Source organism: Ammodytes marinus (assembly GCF_949987685.1).
Source record: "Ammodytes marinus genome assembly, chromosome: 9".
Lineage (NCBI taxonomy): Eukaryota > Metazoa > Chordata > Actinopteri > Uranoscopiformes > Ammodytidae > Ammodytes > Ammodytes marinus.
In genome coordinates, this window is record NC_137213.1 from 2,920,653 (window position 1) to 2,938,796 (window position 18,144).

General features: G+C 40.9%; 1 protein-coding gene across 1 annotated transcript; it reads right to left on the reverse strand.

The window, feature by feature from the left end:
* Nucleotides 1–1,193: 1,193 nt before the first annotated feature.
* On the reverse strand, nucleotides 1,194–17,719 carry LOC307256053 (putative ferric-chelate reductase 1; the record flags this gene model as incomplete). Its single annotated transcript, XM_080034919.1, has 16 exons — nucleotides 1,194–1,286; nucleotides 1,882–1,940; nucleotides 2,103–2,246; nucleotides 2,368–2,426; nucleotides 2,517–2,614; nucleotides 2,768–2,854; nucleotides 3,070–3,185; nucleotides 3,843–3,956; nucleotides 4,477–4,633; nucleotides 5,029–5,127; nucleotides 5,332–5,403; nucleotides 7,239–7,358; nucleotides 9,188–9,332; nucleotides 14,158–14,252; nucleotides 14,485–14,627; nucleotides 17,515–17,719. The coding sequence occupies 16 exons, from the start codon at nucleotides 17,717–17,719 to the stop codon at nucleotides 1,194–1,196; spliced, it is 1,806 nt and encodes a 601-aa protein (XP_079891045.1).
* Nucleotides 17,720–18,144: the final 425 nt, after the last annotated feature.

Sequence of the window (18,144 nt, forward strand, 5' to 3'; positions counted from 1 at the left end):
TTGCCATCCGATGTAGCTCCCACGGCGCACAGCATGGAAAAGTAGCATGATGGTCCATTCTACGTCAAGGAGACAAACTCTCATGTCATGGAGTAAATGAAGGCATTCATTGATGATGTTTGCATGCTCTTCACCAGTCATTCCATCAATAAGGAAATGGCAACAGGGATATTCCAGAGGAGTCTAGATTTGTCAAACCAGGACCCGCAGAAATGACTGTAGGCTACCCAGCCGGATGGAGTCTGAAAGGTGCAAAACAAGGTCAAAAAAACATCATGCTTAAAACTATAAGCTTTGGCAGGATAGAAGTAGCCTGGCACCGCCCGCCTACCTACTTCTGCTCAATTTTCATTTCCCTTCAGTAGTCAGTCTGGGTCTGCGGTATATTCTTTTTCGACCAAACGTTATGCGATTGATTGGCAGATCCTGAGTGGCACTGGTCACATCCAATAGTTTAAAACTTCAACAGACACCCGCCTTCAAGTGAGTTAACGTTTGTCAATTGAGCGATTCCAGACCTTCTGTACAAATGAAATGAAGTAAGATGGTCTGTTAGGACCAGGCTAAATGAAGTAAGATGGTCTGGTAGGACCAGGCTAAATGAAGTAAGATGGTCTGTTAGGACCAGGCTATGACAGAAGTGCAGAGTCATTGAAAATGAGTGCAACTCCTCTTACAACTTTGATCTTTTACCTTGCACAATTCTGCCTTTTGCTCAGTTGCCCCATCTCTCTGCACTATCAATAAAGCATAAAAAAGTGCCAAAAAAAATATATCTTAAATAATAAAGTTGTTTTTTAAATAACAATGATTTTGTGTTCGGCTGAATGATAACGTTTCCTCTGGCTTTCTGTTGAATTTGGAATTATTCTGGTGTAACAAGACATTAAAAAAATATATATATTTTATCAATTATGTCATTGAAGGTATTTTGAGTGTATTTCAAGTTGAATATCGTTAGCATCATAGCATAATTGCCTAAATCATATTGACTCTACACTACATCTACTCTAGTCTACATCTACTCTACTCTATAACCCTTAAAATATGACTTCGGCAATTATACTATTAGGCTAACCAAAAGTAGATGTAGAGTAAAGTAGATGTAGAATAGAGTAGATGTAGAGTTAGAGTAGAGTAGAGTAGAGTAGAGTAAATATGATTTAGGCAATTATGCTATGAGGCTAACAATATCATATTTCAGCAACAGATGACAGCAAGGCCATCAGGAGACCTGCGTTTCCCATCACCAAGACAACCAAGATGGAGTACTTGAAGAAGGACCCCTGAAACACCAAGTAAGGTAGAAGTTAGGAAGTTCTCAAAACTTATATTAAGCCAAGTACTGACCAAATTCCACGGTATGCTTTGGGAGCTGACTTGAGTGGGGAAAAAAGCATCCCAGCATGCATTTTGCCTTAAGCACAGGCCGTGGTTGAGAATATCAGGTCACAATTTTCGTAATAATTTTCTTTCCAATTTGTTTGTTATGAGATTTTTTTTTAATGTGATAAATCAACTCTTACGGTTTTGAATGTCCAGTGCATTCATTCAAATAATGACTCATTATTCATTTAGGCAATGTTAAGGTTATGTGGCATGCATGGCATCTACTCCTGGAGATCCGGAGGACCCGGCTGTAAAAATTGGAGTCAGCGATTCTGTAGAACACTTTTTGTCAGGATCAGTTTACAGGCACGTTGTATACATGACAGTTTACAGAGTCTAGGCTGTGTATTAACACTGAATGTTTTTTTCCCACAGCGTCCACATACAGGTTGCAGATTGTGAGCAGTTATTCACTGATTTCGACAACAAGCATTCTCCAGAATCGCTGACTCCACCTTTAATTTGTGTAAACAGTTTGCAGCGGATACCTACCCAGCGACCGCGCCCTGATTGGTCAGAGAGGATGGCCTGTGTGTCCTCTGATGCCCATGCTGTGGGTGAAACAAACAGTTAAAGGAGTATGCAGGTATAAGCACAATCACTCAACAGTGCTTTCAATACTTTCAATATCCCTAGTTATCATTATTCATAAAAACTAAACTCTAGCAGTAAAGCCATAAAATGTCAAATGAACTGAATTCAAGTGTTCATACATGTCTTGATGTAAATATGCTTGTGCATCAGGAGGAGGATCCTACAGACAGTCATCAAGGCCACGTAGCCAATCAGAAGCTGTGTTGCCCATGGCTGGGGGAGGAGCACTGATGATTGACGCGTCCCCAGAAACATGGCTGCCACTGCACTCAACATAGAGAGAAAGCATATGAGTTTGATCAACCACGTATAAAAGAGGGAGAGGTTTTTAAGGAAATGTTTGGATTCAGATGTGGTCAAAGAGGTATTGAAATGCAGACCAACCTGCCAGGATCTCAGTGACATAGCCAAGTCCCCAGTGGGCCCAGTTAAAGATGAATCTCCTGGACAGAGATACAAAGAATGCATACACATTAAAAATAAACATTCAAACACTGAAGTATCTTCTGCGTGTACATTTAGGTAGTGTTTACCTGTTGGAGTCAGGTGATGGTCTGTTCACAGCCATTATTGGTTGAGCCAGGGATAATGCCAAGACACAGCAGCCTAGGTATGGATGGGCACCTGCATGCTACACACACACACACGTACACAGGACTATGCACATTTTTATAATTATACGGCAATGGCAGAATTTCTCTTGAATCAATAAATATATCTAGCAAATATTGTTTATGTGATAGCATCCATACTCAACCAGTATACAGAAGTTTGTGCATTTTACCTTGCTCCAACCTTTCCTGTAGAAAAATGGGAGGCAAAATGCTACAATGGTCAGAGTAACAGTTAGCATCATCAGGCCTCGATGAACCTACACACACACACAAACACAAACACAGGAATAACAATGATGTTGAATGCTATAATTAGTACTATTATGGTGTGTGTGTGTGTGTGTGTGTGTGTGTGTGTGTGCGTGCATGCGTGTGTGTGTGTGTGCGTGCATGCGTGTGTGTGTGTGTGTGTGCGTGTGCACGCGCGCGCTCGTGTGTGTGTGTGTGTGTGCATGCGTGAATAAATATCCACCTGGAACCAGACTTTCTGGCCGAGCAGAGTTTGATTGGGCCAATCAGGTTTATAGAAGCTGGCGATAAAGATACCAACACTTCCTGTTAGCATCCAGGCTATCAGCATTAGCGCGCCTGTAAAGGTAAAGTAAAGACAGTACAGCAGTTACTTTACTTGGCTAAATGAGGTTCCCACTATCAATTACTGTTTTTTTTAAATGCAACGTAACACTGGAAAGAGTTTGATAGCCCTGTAGGCTACACATGCACACACACACACACACACACACACACACACACACACACACACACACACACGCGCACGCATCTTGTCGAGTATTTTTCTTCATTCTAATACTGTGTTGACTCTTGGCGGTGTGTGCATCTTTGATTGTATACAATTCAATTCAACCTTTATTCAAACTGGAGAGATCATTGAGGGGTGACTCTCATTTACAATGACATTCAGTCACACTAAACGACTCAACACACAAAGAACAATTACGCAAACACAACGTTCAATGCAAATACATCAAATACACAGCAAGCTGATAAAAAAAGAGCCGAGACCATTGAAACATTTAGACAGCCATGGCTGCAATGGACATGACGTGGCTGAAAGTACGTTCGATATAGCCTTAGACAGTTGTCAGATTTAAGATAACATTTCTAAATTTGTAAAAGGGTATAACGTTAAAGAAATCAGAACTTAAACCTTTATAGCATATCCTTGGGTTAATCTGACTGCTACAGGTAGTTTTGTTAAATCTAAATGTAGAAATGCAAACCCACCATGGATTTTCATAATGACAGGTCCCCGGGAGCCTGTTAGGACCTCAGGGGGGCCGGTGATGTGTCTTCTGTGGGTGGAGATGAGCGGCTGGCGACCATGTCTCCATATTTCACCTGGAGAAAGGAACACCAAAGAGCTGCGTGTTAGGGGGAGACACTGCAGGTTGAATAGGGTCAAATCATTAACTTATAGATATCATCATGGAACTTTACAGTTGATAACTTAAAGGTTCAGTAAGCGGAATGGTCAGTTTAGCTAACTTCCTGTCAGTGACTGCAGTTAGCAGTCCCCTCCCTCGTCAATAATAAGCGTACAGCCCTGGTTTGTGTCCATTCATACATCATCATCGCCAAGTAACCATTAACCAGGACGTAAGAGGAAGCCCATACTGATTTCCTAAAAGTAATTAAACCTGTACTTTATGTGTGACCATTTCCTCTTAATGACCTCCTGTTGCCCAAATAAAACTGATTGACCCATTCCAAGATTTGCTGCTGATCAAACTTTCACATGACATAATAAAGCTATTACAGATTGATAAGAACTTTAATAGGCTTCTTAGAATCAGGTTGAGTGTCAGGGCCAATGGGTTCACTCTCTGTAATGACATCATGTGTGTATGAACCCTCTCACCGTACTGAGCACGTCCATCCGCCAGGAACAGAAAGTAGTCCCGGTCCAGATCGTAGCGCGCTGCTGCTTCTTCCTGATTGGACAGTTTGATCGGTCTGCTGAACCTGCACTGAATAGCTCCATCTGCCATCCGCCATGACACAGAGGAGAGACCAGACTGCAAACACACACACACACACACACACACACACACACACACACACACACACACACACACACACACACACACACACACACACACACACACACACACACACACACACATCTGAATATGTATTCAAACATTTGTTAAAAAATTGTGGTACAAGAAAAGTATTGTTTTAATGTCAGTAATCAATAACTGGCAAAGTTCCATTCTGATATCTATAATTCAAAATGTTCTCCTGCAGTGCCTCGCCTTAAAGAAAAACTTGTTCTTTGTCTTATGTGAAGCTTTGTACTAAACACAACACTCAACCTTCATGGTTGAGGGTTGAATGCACTTAATGGAAGTCGCTATGGAAAAAAGCCTCAGCTAAATGACATGAAATGTGAAAAACAACTGGGAGTCACCTGTGATTGGTCCTCAGGGTGTGTTCGTCCACTGACAAAGGCAGCGCTCACTGAAACCCCTTGGCCATCCTTTACGCACATGTACACATCGTCGTTGCCCTATACACACACACACACACACACATACACACACACACACACACACACACACACACACACACACACACACACACACACACACACACACACGCATGCATGAACACAAAACAAACAAGGTATTTACTGTCATTTTCAGTGTAATAAGAGGTGCAACATGTTGGAAAATGTTTGATGCAGTGTTATGTGTTGCAGGACCTAGCTTACCATCCATGTGTCCCAAGACAGTGCAAAGGCAACGTATCCCTCCGCCGGGCCGCCCAGCTCAAAAGTCACTGACTGCAGATAAAATCAAAGAAGGTTTAAAAAGGGGAAATCATAATCTATTTAAATAAATAGGAAATAATGATTCCTACAATATCAGATTGTCTTAAACAAGACAGCTGGAGGAACATTCTTTTTTCTGGTCCATTTGACAGTACTGTGTTCTATTCATATTAACTATATTTCCTCATTTGTCTAACTGCATTCATGTGAAGAGAGAGTGGGAGTGACTGACAGTTACTACACATCAAATAAGGGAAAACCAGACTAACTGTTAAAGGTGCAGTGTGTAATAATGTGTATTTTGGCATCATCGTGTGTTGAAAGTTCTATATTGCAAAGCTCCGTCTCCGTCGAGAATTTACAGAGCCTACGGTGGCCTTCAAGGACAAGAAGCTATAGTTACTAAAGATCATCCACCACTGCCTCAAGTCTTTCCACAATTTCAAGTGATGAGGTGAAGATGTATTAAGTTATTTATTCTATAGTAATTCTTCTTGATCTTCGAGCAAGACGCCCACTATATAAATAAAAAAAAACGCGTAAGGACGTTAAGTTTGTCCGTTCTGTGCTACTGCAGAAACATGGCGGTGCAACCTGGTGGCTTCAGCACCCCGCTCCTATGGAGATATAAATATAAAACGGTCATAAATAAACAACAACCTTTATTTTCAAGAGATTATACAATGATTAAAATATATTATGTTTCCATTTTCTCCAAGTCTGTAATGAAAATATCTTCTGCGCACTGCACCTTTAAAGCGGCTACCAGTAACATTTAAATAAATTTTAAACAGCCTCATGTTTCCTCTGATAATCATAAATTACCTTTAACAGCAAACGAGACCATCAGTGCAAAGAAAGACGTTTTTAAATAGTTTTTATTACTGCTTTTGGTCTGGTCGCACACCCAGTCCGATTTTCGGTTCGCTCGTGCAGGCTCTATGGTCACATATCCGTATTGGTCGCAGATTTCAGTGTGGCGCAGCAACGTGATTTGAGAAGCCTATCCCTCCAGGTGAGGGAAGGGGAGCGGGAGCCTTGTTTGAGACAGTTATTTGTCGTCATAATGACTGATAACGGGGCTGAACCATCAAAGAAAAAAAATTAAATGCAATGAAGAAAAGCTAAAAGGGAGAGTGATATAGGCTACGGGCAGGACGAGGGCGTTGCCAAGCAACGTGTATACAATTTCACGAGAGCGAAACTAGACTGCAGTGTTTACTCCTAAATGAATGAGCGGTTGGTACTAACACAAAGTTTGCTTTGCTTCACCATCATCAGATAACCATTATCTGAAATAGTCATTATTTACATCAACAACACAAACACATTACCTCATCGTGATCCATACTAACTGCCGTCTCTCGTTCATTCGCTTTCTGTGAGGACACGTCTTTCAGCTCCGTGAGAGAGTAGTTAGGTGACACTGCTGCATCAACTCATTGCAATCAGGTGTGTGTGGCAGTGACTGGCATTAGTTGATGCAGTGTCAAAACCACTCTCACGGAGCCGAAAAGAGTCCTCACACTTTCAACACACGGACATGCACTATATTGCGCCCTTCTCAGTTCACACTCGCACGCCTGGCACGCGCTAGAAAACAGCTTTGCAACAGCGGGCGTCGTAAAAATACTACCGCTTTTGTCCAAAGGGGACGCCAACGTGCCATCTTACTCGTAGTGGCTTTAAGTTCCAAACAGAATTAAATGATACTGTAACGTGCTATAAAGCAGACGACTTAAATGCATTCCGGTGACACAATTGGTCTCAGTTTGTGGTCAAAATGCTTCACTGAACACCATCAGCTGTACCTATCTGTACCGGTTCATTCACCAGTAGAGTCAAACCTGTTTGTCTGGTCCCTCTGTGGTCATGGACAGAAAGAAGCAGTGAGGATCCTCTTGTGGGTCACAGCCTGGAGGGTCCAGCAGGCAGGATTTGAACTGGCCACACCCCTCAGAGCTGAACTAAAGGTGTCAAATGGGGGGGGGGGGAGATCAGACTTACACAGTTTTTTACGATTGCTAAACCACAGTGCGCACAACTGGAGCGACATGTGCAAAACTCTAACAACACTATGCACAGCAGCGGTTCATTCGGACCAAACTGCAGCTCGTTTTTCATTGCTAAAACACAATTTTCAAAACTCTACACACCTATCTCATGGCTTAACCACAGCCTGCACAACACTGTGGATTTCCAGCACTGCTGCCACAACTGTAAACCACACATTCAAAACAGAATGAATGCCTAGTGCATTTCAAACACTGCAGATTGCAATTTCAACTGAAACACTATGATGTCTTGTTTTAGACGTGTTAGTGAAGTGAACATATATACAGTATAAAGGGAAATGGACCAATGAAGACAGGTTGTTGGAGGGAGAAGAGTGGCAGTGAGAGTGTGGATGTGTGGAGGAAGACCTAGAAGACATAGAGCTGTAATGTTTGATGAAATACAGTAAGGGCTACACTGATATACCCTGTTGTGAATCATGGTCTCTCATTGAGAGAGGCAGGGTTGAGAGTGCAACCCAATCTGCAAAAATCTAAAGTTGCATCTGTAATACGAATTTTCCAGCAAACAAACAGCTTAGAGTTGCATCCTTACAGTAAATGACAACATTACAGGAATTGATTTCTGTATTACAATTATAGAATATTAACACAGAAAAAAACTGTAAAGGGGAAGTCAGTGATTCTGGAGAACGCTTGTTGTCCAACTCACTTTGTCAGAGTCAGTGAATAAGATCCCCTCACTATCCGCTACCTTGTCCATACCTTGTTTTACGCTGAATACAATTCTGGTATTAATATAGGCGCTGTATGTAAACAAAGGGATTATACACTAAAGGGGGCCACCGTGGCTAGCAACATGCCCGTTTACAGAGCCTAGGCTGTGTAGTAACACTGGATTTGTATTTCTGTGCACACACACACACACACACACACACACACACACACACACACACACACACACACACTGTATGTACAGGTAGCGATAGTGAGGAGATATTCACTGATTTTGACAAAGTGATTTTGGCAACAAGCATTCTCAGGAATCGTTGACTTCCATTTTTAATATTTTCCAATCATTTCACATTAAAGATGGTTGACGGGACAGGGGGTCATTGGCACAATCTGTGGTCCACATGTGTTAACACCATAGATAGTATATAAAGGCCAGGACACACCGGTCCGACTACCCGAAAATGGAGTCTGCCGTTTCAGGCAGCTCCAGTCAGCCCGTCGCGGACAAAAAAGTGCCAAGAACACACCGAGCCGACTGTTGCCTTTCCGTACGCTCTGCGCTTGCGCGGGACGTAATGTCTCCATAACAGCAGGCGGCGCTAATCTGTATTGTGGCCCAAAAAAATACTGAATACTGGGACAACTCTCTAGACCATAAACATAGATATAAATACGTATTTATATTTATGGACCATAAAGAGCACCATTTTTAGCAGAGAGTGTCGAGCATGGTGTCGAACAGTCAACAATGGTTGATGCATGTGAGTACTCGCTGAACAAAACAAACAAACACATTAAATCAATGGCTAACTGTTGTTAGCTGTTTGTGCTACCCGCCTCACTTCCGGGCTTCACTGATTCGCTAGCCCTCCACCAATCAAATTGCTCCAACTGAAAGACTGCCCGCCGACAAAAGAAGCCCGATGACATCTACGACGACCGACGTCACAGCACACACCAAACAGATTTGTGTCCCCGCCCCTTCCAGACTCTCCGATGGCAATTATCGGGCCGGTGTGTACGGGCCTTAAAAGGTTAACACTCACAGGCCCAGGCAGGATGGAGGGGGTGGTGGTGTGAACTGGAAGAGTTGTAGTGTTCTGAGGTGGGCGGGGAGTAACACCATGCTGATAGATGATTGGTCCAGGCAGCTTCACCCAAAATAAACTGTAGTGGGCCACTACAGTCGCACTGGGAAATACAATATAGCCATTAGACACACAATGTAGCAATCCAAAACAGACACATTCTTCTGTCAAAAACGAGCAAACTTTCAAATTGAAGTTGAGGATTTACTGGTGAAACTCGAAAAATTAGATTATTGTGCAAAAGTAAATTTATTTCAGTAATTCAACTTTATAGGTGAAAATAATATGTTATACAGACTCATTACATGGGAAGTGAGATATGTGAAGCCTTTATTGGTTATAATTGTGATTTTTGTGGCTTACAGTTTATAAAAACCCCAAATTCAAAATCTCAGAAAATTAGAATATTACATAAAATCAATAAAAAAAGGTTTTTAAATACAGAAATGTCGGCCCTCTATAAAGTATAATCATGCATATGTACTAAGTACTTGGTTTGGGCCCCTTTTGCATGAATTCTTGCCTCAATGCAGCGTGGCATGGATGCTATCAGTCTGTGGCACTACTGAGGTGTTATGGAAGCCCAGGTTGCTTTGATAGAGGCATTCAGCTCATCTGTATTGTTGGGTCTGGTGTGTCTCATCTTCCTCTTGACAATACTCCATAGTTTCTCTATGGAGTTCAGGTCAGGGGAGTTGTATGGCCAATCAACACAGTAATACCATGGTCAGTCAACCAGTCACTAGTGGCTCATGGTACTGTGGGCAGGTGTCAAGTCTAGATGGAAATGGAAATTGTCATCACCATAAAGCTTGTCAACAGACAGAAGCATGAAGTGCTCTAAAATCTTCTGGTAGATGGCTGTGGTGACTTTGGACTTGATAACACAGTGGACCAACAGCAGCAGATGACATGATACCTCAAATCATCACTGATCCAAATTAAATGTTGCGTTTCATTTGGAAATCAAGGTCCCACAGTCTAGAGGAAGAGTGGAGGGGCTTACAATCCAAGGGGCTTGAAGACCACTGTCAAGTTGCAACAGTCAGTGATGATTTGAGGCACCATGTCATCTGATGCTGTTGGTCCACTGTGTTATCAAGTCCAAAGTCACCACAGCCGTCTACCAGGAGATTTTAGAGCACTTCATGCTTCTGTCTGTTGATAAGCTTTATGGAGATGATGAATTACTTTTTCCAGCAAGACTTGTCACCTGTCCACAGTGCCAAAACCACAAGTAACTGGTTGACTGACCATGGTATTGATTGATTGGCCATAGAGAAACTATGGACTATTGTCAAGAGGCAGATGAGACACACCAGACCCAACAATACAGACGAGCTGAATGCCTCTATTTATTTATTTATTTATTTATTTATTATTCTTTCGGACAATTCCACACAATACACAATTATCTCTTGCAAATATTCATACATCATACTTTGTGTTGTCCGAAGGGAGACGGAAGAAGCCAAAGGCTTATCAGGTCCCGCCCCCATTTTCATCAAATTCGGATTCAGATACACAGATTACTGTTACAGAAAATAAAAATAAAACAAACAAAAACATTTTTTTTTATATATATATAGCTATATAGGGGAAGGTGGGGTGATTTGTGCATTTTGGAAGTTGCAAAACCCCTTGTTTCTAGAAAACCGTGGAAGAAATTGGAAATGTGACCACATATTTAAGAAGAGCCATCCATTTGACTCATCCTGTAAAGAAGGGAGACACAAGGAATAAGATATAAGCACATTTAAGCTCAAAAAACTGTGTTTTGCCTTTCAAAGTAAAATTTCCATGATCAAGGTTTTTTGATTATTGTGTCTGAACAATTATAGACACGTTTGAAAACATTTGACACATGTTTTAGTGCTTTGGTATGCTACATTTTGAGTCTATATAGTTAGCACAATGTCAACCCTAAATTGCTGCATCATGCCTATTATCCAAAATTCTGGGGATGGGGTGATTTGTGCGCAAGGGCCTGGGTGAGTTATAAGTAAGTAAGTAAGTAAAATGTATTTATAAAAGCACATTTATGACAGTTTGCACTGTCCAAAGTGCTGTACATAGTGCATTCAGTAGGTAAACAATGAAGGTAAAATAACAATAACCAAAATAAAAGACGTAAAGCCCATACATCCACATAAACACAGATAGTAGTGCAGAGGTAAGTAAGTAGTGCAGAGGTTAATGGGGAGGAAACACCAGGGTGTACATATGGGTTTTGAGCCTTGATTTAAAGGCAGAAATGTAGGGGGAATCACATTTGTCAGGTGGCAGTTGGTTCCACAAGCACGGAGCAACTAGTGCAAAGTACATTTCTGAGAGTTGTGCCAGTGGCATGGCTGTATACGCTGGTCACCAAAAGAAAGTGATTGTCTACAGTAGCTCAGAAGAGAGTGACATCTCAATTCCACTTAACGACACCACTGATGAGAGTTCAGATGGCCAGAAAGATGATGATGGTGACTTTGTCATTGTGACACAAAGCTATATTTCTTAAACAGTTTATTCCAGATCCAAAGTTTTTATTGCCAGGGATGCACAACATCCTGAAATATATGTACATATTTGAGTTGGAGACATAACTGTCAAGGCCTCACTTTAAAATCACTTTGAGTAAAAAGTTGCACAAATCACCCCACCTTCCCCTATATATATATATATATATATATATATATATATATATATATATATATATATATATATATATATATATATATATATATATATATATATATATTTTTTAGAATCTGCAGTCCAATACACAGTCAATTTTAATCAAAGCAACCTGGGCTTCCATAACACCTCAGCAGTGCCACAGACTGCTGAGGTGTTATAGGCTACATACATGCCACGCCGCATTTAGGCAATATTTTTTGCAAAAGGGGCCCAAACCAAGTACTTAGTACATAATGTATGATTATACTTTCTAGAGGGCCGACATTTCTGTATTTAAAAACCTTTTTTTATTGATTTTATGTAATATTCTAATTTTCTGAGATTTTGAATTTGGGGTTTTCATAAGCTTTAATAGCATAATAATCACAATTATGAGTCTATACAATATATTAGTTTCACCATTTAGGTTGAATTACAGAAATAAATGAACTTTTGCACGATATTCTAATTTTTCGTGTACATTGTCAAAATGTTGAACAATCCCTGCATTCCAAATCTCATACTCGTTCTTTTTACTACACTACATACTAAATAGGCCAGGCAAAGTAAGGCATTTTGGGGCCAAAAATAGAATAAATTGTAAAATTATTTTTTTCAGCTCAGATCATTTCTATGAGGTGTCCAGAACAACATACTAAAAGTCCTAAGAAATCCTAGTTGAGGAAATATATCAATCCGAGATGTGTGCCAATAAGGCGAGACACCAATACATCCAAATAGGGCAATTTTTTTCCTTTAGTCCTATCAAAATGAAACTTTACACAATGAAAGTATCCATGATAATTAAAACATTTTGTATTACAAGTTTCTTTGAAAATTAATTGTAATATGCAAATGAGCTGTACACTAATCGTACACGCCCAAAATAAACCCAAATAGGCTTAATTTTTTCCTTTACTCCTACCACAATAAAACTGTACATAGTAAAAGTATACTTGAAAAGTAACTTTTTTTGTATTACAAGTTTCTTTTTAAATGAATTTGAATATGCACATGAGCTCCACACTTATTGAATATCCAATCATCTACTGCCAATGGGTGATGGCGATGCTGCTTTTAGACTGGCCTCTAACCTGAAAAACTGCCTGGCTTACCTGCCAGGGGTATAACAGGTGCCTCTCAGGAATTAGATTACCCCTCCCCTAGCTAGTGTCATTTTTTACTGACAAAAATCACTCCGCTGCTCACTGCTTCACCTCTGTGTCTGTCTGTGTGTGTGTGTGTTTGTGTTTGTGTGACAGGTTTGCTGTGAGCGAGTCTCTTTGTAAGGGCAGCGATCTGCCAATCAGACACACATACACACAGTGTGTGAAGTCACGTTACTGTAGACAGAAATAAAGTGTGGATATATTATACGCTCAGACTTAGGATAATAATAGCGGTGGCGATCCGGTCGCAGCCTAACTTAGCCTATCCTAGCTTTCCCATTGTACAACTTCCCCTGGGCAGAAATAGACTCATACACTCTGCAAAATGAAGCGTGGGGGTTTGGATTGAGCAGCGGACTTTATGACCAGCTAGATTATACGCCGTTCCTTTTATTTGGTGATTTTTATTGGACATCAGGCCGCCGTGGTTAATGTTAAACACACGTCCTTCAACTGCTAACATGGTCGCATGTTTAGAACGTAGGCTATGGAACGTCAAACGCCCCCCTGTTCCGCAACAACAAGCTGGCCGCATTTAAACAGAGAGGCGGAACTGATTGTGTCGGGAATCTTACTACCCCCCGAGGTAGTGAAATTCCCGGAACAATCTCTCGAACCTTTCTTCCCTCCTTCCGCAACGGTCGCATTTATACAGCAGGGCGGAGGGCAGAAATTCCAGCATATTCCCGGCTTTCACTGGCTGTGTAAAAGGGGCTTGTAATTGACTCGACGTCATTGTAAAAGAGGGTCACCCCTCAATTGATCTTTTGAGGATAAATAAAGGAAAAATGTATGAATACACTGCAGACTTTAAGCTGTGACTTATTTTTAAATTCTTCAGAGCTGACAAACTGCTCTTGAGTAAAGTTATCGCAACAAGATCATTGTTTCTTTACTCTTTTTCTGCTTGTGGTTTTTAGTGGTGTGTGTGTGTGTGTGTGTGTGTGTGTGTGTGTGTGTGTGTGTGTGTGTGTGTGTAACCAGTTCTACCCTGATCATAACTTGTGACCACAGAGCTTAACTGTTCAGCAGAGGTTTCAAAGTCTACTGTAGCTTTAAATGAGTATTTAAAAAAAAAGGAAATACACTCACAAGAACTGGACCTGTCCCGGGGAATCTGTTGGAGCGGTCCAGATGACAACAACCTCTGACTGTCTGTAATCACTCGTATGGCTCACTGCTGAACCCTGGACACACACACACACACACATGCAAAAGCGCATGCACGCACACACACACACACACACACACACACACACACACACAATGATAATCGTGTGTGAGTTTATGGGTTTTGTGTTGAATTACCTTTTTTTTCTTAAAAATATTTGTCACTTTTTTTTCTTTTTTTTAAACATGGTAGTACTCCATCGCTGCTACTTTGTCTTTTTGTGAATGATGTGTGTATGTACAGTACACCTGCTTCTTATTACAGGTGAGGAGCTGTGTCCTCTTTTGATTGGTCAGGGTGAACGTGCCAACTGTGGATACTGATGCCTGATTGGCTGCATCTCTGGCCTCAAGCAGGAAGCCCTCGAAATAAGTAGTTCCGGATAGGGTGACTGGAAAAGTAAAAAAGAAAAAAAGAATGACATTAGTGTTGACAGTATTTAAAAAATAGTCTCATGTATGATTATTTTGCTCAAATGTCTATTTCGTTCCTGATTCTGACATACAAGGGAAGATAGAAAACAGGTTCCGCTAACAAGACTGACTTTGATGTGTCCCCACGATGTGCCAGTTGATGACTTTGTGTGAATGTGTATGATTGCTGTATGTTTGAGGTGGTGGTCGGAGGGGCCGTTGGCGCTGAATGGCAGCCACGCTTCCGTCAGTCTGCCCCAGGGCAGCTGTGGCTACTCTCGTAGTTTACCACCACCGGTATGACTGTGTGTGAACGAATTGAACCAGGAACCCTGTAAAGCGTCTTTGAGTGCCTAGGCAATAAAGCGCTATATAAAACCTATCAATTATTTGATGGTACGTATTCCTTTGAGATTGGTTAAGGTTTGACAAACTGTTCTTATTTCTCCTCTGCCACGCTTAGTTTAGTATTTTGAAAGGTGTCAATTACAGTTTTTATTTCTCTTTCTGCCAGGATTAATTACCTTTTTTACACTTAGGTTTTCTTGGGGGAAGGGGGGCTATGTTTGTGTGCTGCTAGTGGGTGTCAGAATTTATTTGGGTCTATCTATCTATCTATCTATCTATCTATCTATCTATCTATCTATCTATCTATCTATCTATCTATCTATCTATCTATCTATCTATCTATCTATCTATCTATCTATCTATCTATCTATCTATCTATCTATCTATCTATCCATCCACCCACCCACCCATCCATCCATCCATCCATCCATCCATCCATCCATCCATCCATCTATCTATCTATCTATCTATCCATCCATCCATCTATCCATCCATCCATCCATCCATCCATCCATCCATCCATCCATCCATCCATCCATCCATCCATCCATCCATCCATCCATCTACATTATATTTTTCCCATTCGAGGCCTTATCACAGGCCCATTGCTGGCATTGGAAGTGTTGAGTTTGAATAACTTGTACTGAGTGACTTGTGTAGTATATTTTCTTGGGCCTTTACTCATAAAGCCGGCGTTGGTAGTTAGTTGATGGAAGAAGACACAGTTGAATGCAGATGAGGAGGTCTCAGGAACAATTCTTTTTTATTCAAACAACAAAACTCATCCTGCAGTCAAAACGAAGCCGATAAGAATTTACAGTTTTTCTCAGTGGCTTTGGTGCTTTTCTCACATTACTATTATCATGTGCACAGCAGTTAGTGCATTTCTCAAAACAATTAGTGCAAACTGCAAAACCTAGTAGATAACCTGCAAAAGTACGTCACTTGCTCAAAATGGATAGTCTATTCCTCAAAAGCAAGTATTCATGTCAATGAAACTGCCAGTGTCATCAAAATGAGAAGTCTTGACACCATCGTTTATGAACAAGATAGTCAAATGGCTTTGTCATGTTTTCATTATGACAGTTTATTCTCTCAGTGTTTTCCAATGCAAAAAAAGGTCAGAACCCGGTGACACTACCTGAAAATGCTCAAGACAGCACTATACACTACTTGTACAGCCATTTGAAAACTACAGTAAAGTTACACATTGCTGTAGTTAGGGGAGTAAGTGAGTACAAGACACTGAATACGTATGTTTCACATTTTTACTGTATATGCTCTTTGCAGTATTGTGCAAAAGAAAAATACACTTCAGTCACTTATTTAGAACAAACATAAAAAACACCCTCTTGGTAGAGCTGTGCACAAATGTGAACAATATAACAGCACATATTGTAACTGAACCTATGTAGGTAAATCATTCTGGCACATCCAGACGTTCCTGTCTGTCTGGCCACGTATTTTCATCTACATCACAACGGATATTATCCCTTGCAATGCAGCGAGGAAAGTCATTGGTTACAACTAATACTTCACACACCTCCTCGTGAGTGAAAGCTGAAGTCCACCTGAGAGCAATTGTTCAATTTAAGAGACATTTCCAGGAAAAAATTATAAAGAAAGGTATAAAATTTGCTTGACAGAATTTGATAACTAGTTCAACAATTTTGTATGTAATGACTCAAGCAATGAAATGAAGACTACTAGTTTTATTGGGAACGACTATTCAGCATCCATAAGTATAGCTCATTTTGACTGACATGACATAAGCAAATGACAATGTTATAAAACAGCAGAGAATTGTATGAAAGCAACTGATACATGTCCAAAAGCATTTGCAATTTGTTCAGAGGGAGAAGAAATTGCTACTATGACTAAATGTTGCGGAGGTTGAACTAATAGTTATGAGAATTTTCATTCTGATCTGAGAAAAGCACCAAAGCAACTGAGAAAAACTGTAAAGTGTTTGTAGCCAAATAAACTAATAGAGGTACCTACACAAAACAAAAAGCTATGAAGAGTTCCTTAGTTTGAGACCCGACTTTTTCCAGAATTGTGGCTGATTTTAACCCTAACCAGCTCCACCCTAATGGTCAGAGGGCAACCTCTGGCCCCCAGAGGACATCCTGAGTTTAGTCATCACCTAGAGTCGATATGTCACGTTGGCCAAGAAGTCTGATTCAGCAACTTTTAAGACAATGCTGATGATGATGATGATGATGGTGGCCAGGGTCAATAAACTACTGTTAACTCTTAGCCAGACTGTCTTTATTTAACTCACAAGACAGTCACCTTTGTGTGAAATTTGAATGATCTACAGGTCAGCCTTGAGGGTTTCCTCACTCAAGCAGCTGACATCCCTGACTTTGCCCCCTGCCAGATGAGGCTAACTGTCTTTGTCTCCTCTGTAGCAGTAGACCTTAATATAAAATGTATAGTAACATAATACACTACAGTAATCTTAGAATGTGTCATAACAAAATACACTACACTTGTCTTGTGTGCGTTAGTTACCTAGGACCTGATCATGGGGCCTGAAGGTGCTGGAGTTGGTGTCTATGCGATAGGGGCTGTGAGTGGTCTGACCGGAGACTCCATGTTTGGGCGCCATGCTGCCACAGGCACTGGTGACCTTGCCGTTAGCGTAGCATTGCGCTAGCTCCCAGTAGCACACCAAGACAGAGACAAAGAGAAGACAAGACGCGCCCACGGTAGACATCTGCACGATAGAGCTAAGAAACAATTCAACATGGTTAAAGCAGAAGTAAGTGATTTGGTCCTTTTAGCTAACTTCCTCCCTCGTCCCTACGTCACCACCAAATACACACAGCCGTCTTCATCAGACAGTGCCGCGATGGAAAGCAGCGAGTCATTGACACAGAGACCCGCCTCTTTATAGCACTCTGTCTCCTGATTGGATAAAATGAGCGGGATACTCAACATTTTATCTGGCTATTACTGTAAAGCTGAATGACTGGGAGACCTGTGTTATGAACTGTGCATACTGTTTAAGTGATTGCTGTATGAATATAGAGTGATTAATGTACCTATGTAATACCACTTATTTCTCCTTTAAGAACAAGTGTATGGACAGACTGTATCCACACTGCACTTTCTAACTTAGTTGAGTATAGACGCTTCATC